We start from the raw sequence: 14702 nt of genomic DNA, 5'->3' as shown, positions 1-14702 counted from the left end.
CACACTAGGATCAGGAACAGAGTAACAGCAGCCCGTCAACACTGAACACGAACACAGTAACAGCAACCCAGTCACACACACCGAACACAGAACGAACACTAGATCAGGACAGATTCTGTAACATCAGTAACAGCAGCCCGTCAACACCGAACACAGACGAACACTAGATCAGGACAGATTCTGTAACATCAGTAACAGCAGCCTGTCAACACTGAACACAGACGAACACTAGATCAGGACAGATTCTGTAACATCAGTAACAGCAGCCCGTCAACAACACAGACGAACACAGATCGAACACTAGATCAGGAACAGATTCTGTAACAGATCAGGACAGATAACAGTAACAGCAGCCCGTCAACACCGAACACAGATGAACTCTAGATCAGGACAGATTCTGTAACATCAGTAACAACAGCTCGTCAACACCGAACACAGACGAACACTAGATCAGGACAGATTCTGTAACTTCAGTAACAACAGCCCGTCAACACCGAACACAGACGAACACTAGATCAGGACAGATTCTGTAACATCAGTAACAGCAGCCCGTCAACACTGAACACAGACGAACACTAGATCAGAACAGATTCTGTAACATCAGTAACAGCAGCCCGTCAACACTGAACACAGACGAACACTAGATCAGGACAGATTCTGTAACATCAGTAACAGCGGCCCGTCAACACACAGAACACAGCCACTAGTCAGGACATTCTGTAACAGTAACAGAAACACCGAACACAGACGTCCACATAGATCAGGACAGATTCTGTAACCATCAGTAACAACAGCCTGTCAACACCGAACACAGACGAACACTAGATCAGGACAGATTCTGTAACATCAGTAACAGCAGCCCGTCAACACCGAACACAGACGAACACTAGATCAGGACAGATTCTGTAACTTCAGTAACAGCAGCCCGTCAACACCGAACACAGACGAACACTAGATCAGGACAGATTCTGTAACATCAGTAACAGCAGCCCGTCAACACCGAACACAGACGAACACTAGATCAGGAACAGTTAACAGCAGCAGCGTCAACACTGAAACAGCAGACGAACACTAGATCAGGACAGATTCTGTCAGTAACAGCAGCCCGTCAACACCGAACACAGACGAACACTAGATCAGGACAGATTCTGTAACATCAGTAACAGCAGCCCGTCAACACTGAACACAGACGAACACTAGATCAGAACAGATTCTGTAACATCAGTAACAGCAGCCCGTCAACACCGAACACAGACGAACACTAGATCAGGACAGATTCTGTAACATCAGTAACAGCAGCCCGTCAACACCGAACACAGACGAACACTAGATCAGGACAGATTCTGTAACATCAGTAACAGCAGCCCGTCAACACCGAACACAGACGAACACTAGATCAGGACAGATTCTGTAACATCAGTAACAGCAGCCCGTCAACACCGAACACAGACGAACACTAGATCAGGACAGATTCTGTAACTCAGTAACAACAGCCCGTCAACACCGAACACAGACGAACACTAGATCAGGACAGATTCTGTAACATCAGTAACAGCAGCCCGTCAACACCGAACACAGATGAACTCTAGATCAGGAACAGAGCAGCCCGTCTGTAAGACGAACACTAGATCAGGACAGATTCTGTAACATCAGTAACAGCAGCCCGTCAACACACGAACACAGACGAACACTAGATCAGGACAGATTCTTTAACATCAGTAACAGCAGCCCGTCAACACCGAACAAAGACGAACACTAGATCAGGACAGATTCTGTAACATCAGTAACAGCAGCCCATCAACACCGAACACAGACGAACACTAGATCAGGACAGATTCTGTAACATCAGTAACAGCAGCCCGTCAACACCGAAAACAGATGAACACTAGATCAGGACAGATTCTGTTACTTCAGTAATAGCAGCCCGTCAACACCGAACACAGACGAACACTAGATCAGGACAGATTCTGTAACATCAGTAACAGCAGCCCGTCAACACCGAACACAGATGAACACTAGATCAGGACAGATTCAACACCGTAAGACGAACACTAGATCATCAGTAACATCAGCATCCCGTCAACACCGAACACAGATGAACACTAGATCAGGACAGATTCTGTAACTTCAGTTACAGCAGCCCGTCGTCACCGAACACAGACGAACACTAGATCAGACGAACACTAGATCAGGACACATCAGAACAGCCCGTCAACACACCGAACACACGAACACTAGATCAGGACAGATTCTGTAACATCAGTAACAGCAGCCCGTCAACACCGAACACAGATGAACTCTAGATCAGGACAGATTCTGTAACATCAGTAACAGCAGCAGCCGTCAACACGAACACAGACGAACACTAGATCAGGACAGATTCTGTAACTTCAGTAACACCGAACACAGAGAACACTAGTCAACACATCAGTAACACAGCCCGTCAACACTAGATCAGGACAGATTCTGTAACATCAGTAACAGCAGCCCGTCAACACCGAACACAGATGAACTCTAGATCAGGACAGATTCTGTAACTTCAGTAACAGCAGCCCGTCAACACCGAACACAGATGAACACTAGATCAGGACAGATTCTGTAACTTCAGTAACAGCAGCCCGTCAACACCAACAACACAGATGAACACTAGATCAGGAACAGATTCTGTAACATCAGTAACAGCAGCCCGTCAACACCGAACACAGACGAACAACTAGATCAGACAACAGATTCTGTAACAGTCAACAGCAGCCCGTCAACACCGAACACAGACGAACACTAGATCAGGACAGATTCTGTAACATCAGTAACAGCAGCCCGTCAACACCGAACACAGACGAACACTAGATCAGGACAGATTCTGTAACAGCAGTAACAACAGCCCCGTCAGGACACCTGAACACAGACCCGAACACTAGATCAGATCAGGACAGATTCTGTAACATCAGTAACAACAGCCCGTCAACACCGAACACAGACGAACACTAGATCAGGACAGATTCTGTAACTTCAGTAACAACAGCCCGTCAACACCGAACACGAATCAACACTAGATCAGGACAGATTCTGTAACATCAGTAACAGCAGCCCGTCAACACCGAACACAGACGACAACACCGATCAGGACAGATTCAGTAACATCAGTAACAGCAGCCCGTCAACACCGAACACAGACGAACACTAGATCAGGACAGATTCTGTAACATCAGTAACAGCAGCCCGTCAACACCGAACACAGACGAACACTAGATCAGGACAGATTCTGTAACATCAGTAACAGCAGCCCGTCAACACCGAACACAGACGAACACTAGATCAGGACAGATTCTGTAACTTCAGTAACAACAGCCCGTCAACACCGAACACAGACGAACACTAGATCAGGACAGATTCTATAACATCAGTAACGGCAGCCCGTCAACACCGAACACAGACGAACACTAGATCAGGAACAGATTCTGTAACAGTAAGTAACAGCAGCCCGTCAACACCGAACACAGACGAACAGCATCAGATCAGGACAGATTCTGTAACATCAGTAACAGCAGCCCGTCAACACACCGAACACAGACGAACACTAGATCAGGACAGATTCTGTAACTTCAGTAACAGCAGCCCGTCAACACCGAACACAGATGAACACTAGATCAGGACAGATTCTGTAACTTCAGTAACAACAGCTCGTCAACACCGAACACAGACGAACACTAGATCAGGAACATCAGTAACAGCAGCCCGTCAACACCGAACACAGATGAACACTAGATCAGGAACATCAGACAGCCCGAACACTAGATCAGAACAGATTCTGTAACATCAGTAACAGCAGCCCATCAACACCGAACACAGACGAACACTAGATCAGGACAGATTCTGTAACATCAGTAACAGCAGCCTGTCAACACTGAACACAGACAAACACTAGATCAGGACAGATTCTGTAACATCAGTAACAGCAGCCCGTCAACACCGAACACAGACGAACACTAGATCAGGACAGATTCTGTAACATCAGTAACAGCAGCCCGTCAACACCGAACACAGACGAACACTAGATCAGGACAGATTCTGTAACATCAGTAACAGCAGCCCGTCAACACCGAACACAGACGAACACTAGATCAGGAACTCAGTAACAACAGCCCGTCAACATGACCGAACACAGACAACACTAGATCAGGACAGAACAGTAACAGCAGCCCGTCAACACCGAAACACAGACGAACACTAGATCAGGACAGATTCTGTAACATCAGTAACAGCAGCCCGTCAACACCGAACACAGACGAACACTAGATCAGGACAGATTCTGTAACTTCAGTAACAGCAGCCCGTCAACCGAACACCGAACACTAGATCAGGACAGATTCTGAACACAGTAACAGCAGCCCGTCAACACCGAACACAGATAAACACTAGATCAGGACAGATTCTTTAACATCAGTAACAGCAGCCCGTCAACACCGAACATAGATGAACACTAGATCAGAACAGATTCTGTAACATCAGTAACAGCAGCCCGTCAACACCGAACACAGATGAACACTAGATCAGGACAGATTCTGTAACATCAGTAACAACACAGCCCTAGAACAGGAACAGATTCTGTAACTTCACAGACGAACAACACAGACGAGATCAGGACAGATTCTGTAACATCAGTAACAGCAGCCCGTCAACACCGAACATAGACGAACACTAGATCAGGACAGATTCTGTAACTTCAGTAACAACAGCTCGTCAACACCGAACACAGACGAACACTAGATCAGGACAGATTCTGTAACTTCAGTAACAACAGCCCGTCAACATTGAACACAGACGAACACTAGATCAGAACAGATTCTGTAACATCAGTAACAGCAGCCCGTCAACACCGAACACAGATGAACACTAGATCAGGACAGATCAGGACATCAGTAACAGCAGCCAACACCGAACACAGAGAACACTAGATCAGGACAGATTCTGTAACATCAGTCACACACCGAAAACAGAAGAAGATGAACACTAGATCAGGACAGATTCTGTAACATCAGTAACAGCAGCCTGTCAACACCGAACACAGACGAACACTAGATCAGGACAGATTCTGTAACATCAGTAACAGCAGCCCGTCAACACCGAACACAGACACTAGATCAGGACAGTAACATCAACAGGTCAACACCGAACACAGACGAACACTAGATTTCTGTAACTTCAGTAACAGACAGCCCGTCAACACTTCAGTAACACAGCCGTCAACACTAGATCAGGACAGATTCTGTCAGGACAGATTCTGTAACATCAGTAACAGCAGCCCGTCAACACCGAACACAGATGAACACTAGATCAGAACAGATTCTGTAACATCAGTAACAGCGGCCCATCAACACTGAATAAAGATGAACACTAGATCAGGACAGATTCTGTAACTTCAGTAACAACAGCCCGTCAACACCGAACACAGACGAACACTAGATCAGGACAGATTCTGTAACATCAGTAACAGCAGCCTGTCAACACCGAACACAGACGAACACTAGATCAGGACAGATTCTGTAACATCAGTAACGGCAGCCCGTCAACACCGACACCGAACACAGACGAACACTAGATCAGGACAGATTCTGTAACTGTAACAGCAGCCCGTCAACACCGAACACAGACGAACACTAGATCAGGACAGATTCTGTAACATCAGTAACAGCAGCCCGTCAACGAACACTGAAATAAAGATGAACACAGATCAACACTAGATTTCTGTAACATCAGTAACAGCAGCCCGTCAACACTGAACACAGACGAACACTAGATCAGGACAGATTCTGTAACATCAGTAACAGCAGCCCGTCAACACGAACACAGACGAACACTAGATCAGGACAGATTAACTGTAACATCAGTAACAGCACAGCCCGTCAACACTGAACAGCAGCCCGAACCCGTACACAGACGAACACTAGATCAGGAACATCAGTAACAGCAGCCCGTCAACACCGAACACAGACGAACTCTAGATCAGAACAGATTCTGTAACATCAGTAACAGCAGCCCGTCAACACCGAACACAGACGAACACTAGATCAGAACAGATTCTGTAACATCAGTAACAGCAGCCCGTCAACACTGAACACAGACGAACACTAGATCAGGACAGATTCTGATTCTGTAACATCAGTAACAGCAGCCCGTCAACACAGCCTGAACACAGAACACAAACACTAGATCAGGACAGATTCTGTAACATCAGTAACAGCAGCCCGTCAACACTGAACACAGACGAAACACTAGATCAGGACAGATTCTGTAACATCAGTAACAGCAGCCCGTCAACACCCGAAACACAGACAAACACTAGATCAGGATAGATTCTGTAACATCAGTAACAGCAGCCCGTCAACACTGAACACAGACAAACACTAGATCAGGACAGATTCTGTAACATCAGTAACAGCAGCCTGTCAACACTGAACACAGACAAACACTAGATCAGGACAGATTCTGTAACTTCAGTAACAACAGCCTGTCAACACTGAACACAGACAAACACTAGATCAGGACAAATTCTCACTCTATATGACTAGTAAGCCAATTGTTAAATAACTGCTATGATGGCTTTTGTTCTACCCACTTAAATAATAGAAGGACTTGTGCTGTCCAATCTATAAAGACTGTGTCTGTTCCCCGAATAATGAGGTCAAAATATAATTTTAATACAGTCTCTAGAAAAAATCTGATTGTGATTAAACCAGAAAAATGCTAAATAAATGAAAACTTTTTTTTTAAGTTTGGGCTCCTTAACATTAGATCACTCACACCTAGGGATGTGCCGGTATCAAATTTTCCTGTTGCGTTTAATTGCTAATGATTTCATCACGGTATACGGTATTATCACAGTATTGAAATTTGGTTTAAAAAAAAGTGGCCATAATACAGTATAACAGGATAAATAACTTTTTTCTTATAACAAAAATAACATACCAATATTTACAATAATAACCAATACAGAAAACAAATATATAAAGTTAAAGGTTTTACACAGATTAAAGTGCAAAAGAACTATAAAGACCAATAGGTACCACTTTACAATAAGACCTCATTAGTTAACCTTAGTTAATGCATTAACATTCACAGTGAGCAATAGCTACATTTCCTACAGAAGTTATTAATCTTTGTTAAAAAGTACAAGTCTAAGTTCCTGTTAGCTCATTAAATAACACAGTTGCAATGATTTTAACATTGTGTTATTAAATTAACAACGTGTTATTAAATATTGTTAATGTTAACTAATGAATTAACTAATTTTAACCAATGAAGCCCTAATGTAAAGTGTGAATGAACAATAAAGAATCAAAACACTTTCAAACAATATCTAGGGCATGATGTAGTCCAGATTAAAATGAGAAGAAAAAAAAAGTTTGAAATTAAATAGCCTATTAAGTTGAAATATTTAAGTATTTGGCTCTGTGATGAACACCATAGCAAATTCACAAATCTGAATGGTTGTTTAAAATCATTTAAATATGTTTAGAAAGTAGCGCAGCTGCTTTATTTATGGGGTTTCCAGGATAAGGGCTGCATTTTCTGCAGTTTAGTGCCATCTGCTGTCAGAGAGTGAATGTGCTTTCATTCAGCGCGTCTGTCACATGTTCCTCCATGTGCTTCTCATGCGTGCTTGTTTACATCAGAGCCACGCTTCTTTCAAGCAGCATAGAGCGGTGTTGTGAATTTTGACCAGTTGATGTGAATAGTTTTCTTAAAATGCATTCCAAATTCAAAATAATTTGTAATATATAATTATTCACGGTATTTAGAAGTGCCCACGATAACAATAACAATATCGTGCATATATTTATTACCGCGACATATCGCATTACCGAATACCGGCACGTCTACTCACACCCAAAGCAGTTATTGTAAATGAAATGATCGCAAATAATAGTTTTTATGCACTCTGCTTGACTGAAACCTGGCTAAAACCAAATGATTATATTGGTCTAAATGAGTCTACTCCACCAAACTACTGTTATAAACATGAGCCCCGTCAGACTGGTCGTGGGGGAAGTGTTGCAACAATATATAGTGATATTCTCAATGTTACCCAGAAAACAGGATACAGGTTTACCTCATTCGAAATACTTCTGTTTAATGTTACACTGTCAGATATGCAAAATAAATCTATCTTATCTCTTGCTCTGGCTACTGTGTATAGACCACCAGGGCCATATACAGAATTCCTAAAAGAATTTGCAGATTTATGAATTTCTTCACTGATAAAATAGATAACATCAGAAATACAATAACAAATGTAGATTCTACAGCGTCTAGTACTTCAGTTTCATCCATCGCACCCAAAGATAAACTGCAGTGCTTTACAACTATAGGACAGGAAGATCTAAATAAACTTATCACTGCATCTAAACCAACAACATGTTTATTAGATCCTGTACCCACTAAATTACTGAAAGAGTTGTTGCCTGTAGCAGAAGAACCGCTTCTCAATATTATTAACTCGTCGTTATCTTTAGGTCACGTCCCAAAACCATTCAAGACGCCTTGTGAACGACGCCTTGTGGTGCCATCCCAAAGAGGTTCAAAATCACTCTCACGGACCTTTTCCTGGACTGTGACCAGCTGGTGGAATGACCTCCCGATCTCAATTCGATCAGCTGAGTCTTTACTCATTTTCAAAAAACATTTAAAGACTCATCTTTTCCGCCAGCACTTAACCAACTAATACTAAGCACTTACCTTTTCTTTTCTTGTCTAGCATATTCTTTTATATAAAAAAAAAAAACACCCCTGGCTATGTGTTCTGTACTAGTCTAACTGAGACTTGTCATGGCACTTGTATACTGTTGTTGTTCTCTTGTTGGTCTGATTGCTTCTATTGTTCTCATTTGTAAGTCGCTTTGGATAAAAGCGTCTGCTAAATGATTAAATGTAAATGTAAAGGTAAGATGGCAGTTATTAAGCATCTTATTAAGAAATAACAAATAGATCCTAGTGAACTTGCAAATTACAGACCCATTTCAAATCTTCCATTTATGTCTAAAATTTTAGAAAAAGTTGTCTGCTCAATTGTGCTCCTTCCTGCAAAAAAAATAAATAAATAAATAAAAAAAATATCTCTATGAAGAATTTTAATCAGGTTTCAGGCCCCACCATAGCACAGAAACTGCACTGTTTAAAACTAAATATGATTACGCTTTCGTCAGACCAAGGCTGCATCTCATCGCTAGTTTTACTTGATATTAGTGCTGCATTCGACACCACAGATCATGACATTCTCATAGATAGATTACAAAACTATAAAGGTATCCAAGGGCAGGCTTTAAGATGGTTTAGATCCTACCTGTCCGATCGCTACCACTTTGTTTATTTCAGCGGGGGAGTCATCTTATTTATCACCAGCAGAGTATGGAGTGCCACAAGGATCTGTTCTAGGTCCTCTGCTATTTTCAATATACATGTTGCCCCTTGGTAATATCATTAGACAATACATAATTAGTTTCCATTGTTATGGTGATGATACTCAACTATATATCTCAACAAGACCAGATTAAACTTCTAAATTATCTAAGCTAACAGAGTGTTAAAAATGTAAAAGACTGGATAACCAGTAAGTTTTCTCCTATTGAATTTGGATAAGAAATAGATATTTCTTATTGGACCAAAAAACATTACACAAAATCTATTTGATTACAATTTGTAGTTAGACAGATGCACTGTTACTTCCTCTACTGTCAAAAATCTTGGTGTTATATTAGACAGCAACTTGTCTTTTGAAAATCATATTTTGCATGTTACAAAAACAGCATTCTTCCATCTTAGAAACATTGCCAAGCTACGAAACATGTTACCTGTTCCTGATGCAGAAAAGCTAGTTCATGCATTCATGACCTCTAGACTGGACTATTGTAATGCACTGCTAGGTGCTTGTCCTGCATCCTCAATAAACAAGCTACAGGTAGTCCAAAATGCAGCGGCTAGAGTCCTTACCAGGTTAAGAAAATATGCTCATATTACCCCAATTTTACAGTCTCTGCACTGGCTACCTATTAAGTTCCGTATCAGTTACAAAATATTATTATTTACCTACAAGGCCCTTAATGGTTTAGCTCCTGCGTACCTAACTAGTCTTCAACCACGCTACAATCCATCACGCTCCCTAAGGTCACAAAATGCTGGACTTTTGATAGTACCTAGGATAGCAAAGTCCACTAAAGGAGGTAGAGCTTTTTCGCATTTGGCTCCCAAACTCTGAAATAGCCTTCCTGATAATGTTTGGGATTCAGACACACTCTCTCGGTTTAAATCTAGCTTAAAAACACACCTCTTTGACCAAGTATTCAAATAATGCATCTCATAATCTTGTTCTGCAGTTATATCTGATCAAATGCAAATTATCATTCCTTAGCTTGGGTTGAACAAATCATTTTTGCTTGGTTGAAACAGCAGCTACACTAATTATGTCTCTAATTGTTTCTCTGTTTCTGCTGGGATTGACATCCCGTGATAACTAGGAATTACACAAGCTTCAGTCTGGATCCAGAACACCTGAGAAGAGATGATCCCAACCCCTCAGAGGACCTCAGATGATGCCAACCCTGAAACATACAGAACTACCACATTTTGCTTCAAGTTTGATTTCAACACATAATCATTGCTGTTAATAGTGTTCATCGTCTGTTTGATTAAGTCATTAACTGAATTTCACTGTACATTTCTGCCATATGTACATCAATTTGACAGTCACCACTGACAAGCTACTACTAAATATACTGTAAAAACTTAATTTTCTGTAAAGCTGCTTTGAAACAATTTGTATTGTGAAAAGCGCTATACAAATAAACTTGAATTGAATTGAATTCTGGAAACATCAGTAACAGCCTTAAAGCACCTTTAGAAAAATTAAACCATTTAGTAGGAATGGGAATCTTAAAGAATGATATTATTCTGAAGGCTCTTAATGATTTTGGGTGTTATAATGGTTACTTTCATAAATACATTTTTCAGTATTTTTGAGATAGAAATGTTTGATTATGATAATTTCAATTAACTGAACAGCTGTTTACGTAGACTTTTAAAGGACTGTGTTTTTTAGAGGTACCATAAATGCAAACCAATAACTGGCCTTAAATACATATTAAATAACAATATTAAAATAATTATAAAAAATACTACTAACAAAACAACATGCCTTTAACTAGTTAAAACATAATTCAATGCCACTTTAAGGCTTGTAGTAGACATCACACAGAAAGCTTCTGAATGAAAGACACAGGCTGACCTGATACAGAGAAACAGAAGAATGGAGATAGAGAGGAAAGCAGCGAGACCTGAGGTGGGAGAGGTGTGTGAAGAGAGGCAGAATGCTCTGCAGCTCTTCCTCTGGTATGGAGGTCCAGAGCAGGTTGAGTGAAGCTGCAGTGCAGTGCTGCAGTGTGAAGCGCAGGGCCGCACAGTGAACAGAGTCCAGATCTCTGCTCTGCAGGTTAATGTAGTTCTCCACTGAACTCAACAGACTGGACACAAACCCAGCAGAGCCGGACTCATAGATCTCTCTGATCACACACAGCATGAAGGCAGAGCTCATCCTGTACAGACACATCATATTTATCTTTATTACATTGCTGTATTTTTTCTTTAGCATACTATTAATTTATTTTTATGCACAAAAATGAAAAACGATAGGCTACATTTTACATGCAGATTTTCTCAAAGAAATAATTACTTGTCTACCGTTTAAACTTAATCCGGTTCAGGAACGGCAGAATTTCTCTGATGTTGACCTGAATGTTACTCTTTCTGAGGTTCAGAGTGATTTGTTGAATTCTGTGCTGCAGGAAATAATGAAGCTCTTCCCAGCTCAAGGAACAGGAAGTCAGATCCCTGCCCACTTTCTGCAGGAAGCACCGAGTCAGTTCCTCTTCCTGAGCTTCATAGACACATTTAACAAGCTTCTGGAGAGTCTCTTTGGACAGTCTACACACACACACACACACACACACACAGAGAGAGAGAGTTGATTATATTTGTAGATATAAAAGCAAACACTTGAAATGTGCCACACACACACACCAGAGACACACTTCCCCCTTGACACACAATAACACACACACAAACAGAACAAACCTAATATTTAGTCAAGTTCAAACACTTGACCGTCCAGAGTCTCAGAAGGATGGCTAATTTGCTCATGATCCTGGACAGATTCCTCTCTGACTGCTGTTCCTCATTCAGATCAAGTGTGAGCTCATTAACGGTGATGGGAGCTCGAACCTTCATAAACCTCAACGCCTGCACAACTCTCACCAGCATATAACCACTCAGCCTGAAAACAACAACAACAACAACACACATTATAAATATAAGCAAATCACCATTTACAAAAAATAAACAAGATCAACATCTGAAATGTTAAAAGCACAATATGTAAGATTTTACTAGATATTTTAAAACTAGATATTTTGTTAATCTAGCCTGTGTACTTAAATCATGCTAAAAGTTTTCCAACAATGTCTAAATCCAGAGAAATTCACAGTTTTAAGTAGAAAAATGGTCCAAGTGTTTGTGTCACGTGTCAGTGGGGTCATTTCTCTGTACTCTCGGTTGTTAGTAGTAATCATGGAAACACAGCACGCTTCTTGAAACAATGTGGAAGATGTAGTGCTAGTGCCAAAGCCAATGATCTCTGGTAGCATCTAGCAAGCCACAGCTGTCTGTTTTACACTTTCACGATTTCACAAAAACATTAAAAATCACCTGCTAACCAAAATTAATCCCATAAAATGAAAATGAAATGAAAATGAAACGGCTGTGGAGGTGAACACAACAAATCCCATGATTCACTCTCTGTGACTGTATCATCCCGCTACATCTTTGTTATTGTTTGGAATAAATGATCTCTAGCAGTGAAACTTACATATTGTGCTTCAAGTTATTAATAATCCGGTCTGTACCTGAGTGTGTGTATGTTTGTGAGGTGTCTGAAGAGAAGCCTTGTTCTTCTGACAGAGACAGCTTTAGGTTTGAGAGTGAGGTCGAGTCTGTCAGAAGAGAAATGTAAGAATCTCCTTGCATTTTAGGCAATACATTCATGCAAATTCTAAAAGACTCATTAAGAACTTAAACATGTTCAAATTTATAACAAAGACTTTGTCAAGTTTTGGCTGAATGGATTGTGCGGACTGAAGCATGGAGTTTAATGGCCTGTATTATAATACACAACAAGACAAGACAAGACAAGACAGAGATGGGCTGGATACAGCGAGGAACACCAAAACACACAGAAGAACACGCTAGATGACAATCAGACACAGAACAGAAGGACACAAACAAGAAGGATAATGAGGGAGGACAGATGAGGTAAATGAACAGCCTGAGGACTCGAAAGCCACAGTTAAAGACAAGATAAGACATGAGTGTCACAAAACAAAGACCAACCGCAGCTGTGAGATATGTTGCAGACAATGAAGGAAACTCTTCACGTCACTTTCTTCCTCTGAACATCCACTCAGCTCGACTGTTCTCTTCTCTGTCTGGAGCTTCAGCACTTCCAGGAGGACCGAGCTCTTTCTCTCTGAGAGATCTATGATCCAGACATCAGGTGACTGGAAAAAATGACTGTAATGCTCCAGTACGATAGACTAAAAAAAAAACTCTCAAAGTTAAACACATGAAACTACACACACATCATAAAATCACACTGAACACCAGCATCATAATCATCATTCTCTTCATCAAAAGGGAAGGTTTCATAGTTGCACACAGATGACAGCAGAGTCAAGAATCGTGTTTCTTCATCAGTTTCTACAGCAGCAACACAGAGCTTCAGCAGGAATCTGACTGCAGACATCCTTTCTTCTTCTTCATCAATGTCCCCAGAACCTGATAATACACAATCAAGAACCAAACACTTCATTCATTTGAGTCAGTTTCATTTAATATTCTACTGTACATAATTCAACAAAAAGGGATGTAATTTGATCATGTTTTAGCTGAAATGCAGTGCTTTATGGGATGTCATTTGTGCAAATCTGTGGGTATGAAGGAGGAGGAGGAGGAGGAGGAAGAAGATTTTTCTTGGAGGTACCCAGTAGAGCTGTGTTTGATATGATGAAGTATCTCTACAGATATTTGACTAAATGCGGTATCGAGCTGTTTCTGTGTTGATACGCAGCAGTGGACCGCACTTAATTTAAATACAAGAACAGCGTTTAAAACAAAGTGAAAAAGTGCAAGTTTTCTAATAAATAATGAATAGAGTATAATCTATAGGCTACAACTAGGTTGAATCTGGCCGCAGAGGAACACAACTGGGTTGACTTGACTGATATAAAGACACGTAATCCTTGAAACAGAGCTTGACGCGCGCAGTACAGAATTATCTGAGAAATGTTTACTAATTTTTTGATCAGAACTGCATCACTCTGTAGCTAACACTGAAACAAACAGAGCCCCTAAAGACACTCATTAAGACTAGGGTTGGGTATCATTTGGTTTTGTTTTTCGATACCGGTGCCAAATCAATATTTTTAAAACAGGTCCAGTGCCTAAACCAATACTTATTAAAAAATAAAAAAATCCCCCAGAAATCATGGATTAGCCATGAGCACTGTGAACACATGATGTCTGATTCATTCATACTGGACGCCAGAGGGCGCCCTCTCACAGAAAACACACACATATTCAGTCACAGAAGAAGAGAACTC

The 14702-nt window shown here is 41.0% G+C and overlaps 1 protein-coding gene across 1 annotated transcript in view; it reads right to left on the bottom strand.

Annotated features, from left to right (window-relative positions):
* Window positions 1-11969, bottom strand: part of LOC109046747 — a 69289-nt gene extending 57320 nt beyond the window's left edge. The window contains exons 1-2 of the mRNA XM_042733724.1: window positions 11731-11969; window positions 11328-11585 (exon numbers count right to left, since the gene is read on the bottom strand). Of these exons, the coding sequence (XP_042589658.1) occupies window positions 11328-11584 (257 nt within the window). The 5' untranslated portion in view covers window position 11585; window positions 11731-11969. The remainder of the gene's footprint in view (window positions 1-11327; window positions 11586-11730) is intronic.
* Window positions 11970-14702: the final 2733 nt, after the last annotated feature.

Source organism: Cyprinus carpio, chromosome A3, assembly GCF_018340385.1.
Source record: "Cyprinus carpio isolate SPL01 chromosome A3, ASM1834038v1, whole genome shotgun sequence".
In the NCBI taxonomy this organism is placed as follows: Eukaryota; Metazoa; Chordata; class Actinopteri; order Cypriniformes; family Cyprinidae; genus Cyprinus; species Cyprinus carpio.
The sequence above is the reverse complement of the archived record's forward strand: the minus strand, read 5'-3'. Positions and strand labels throughout refer to the sequence as shown.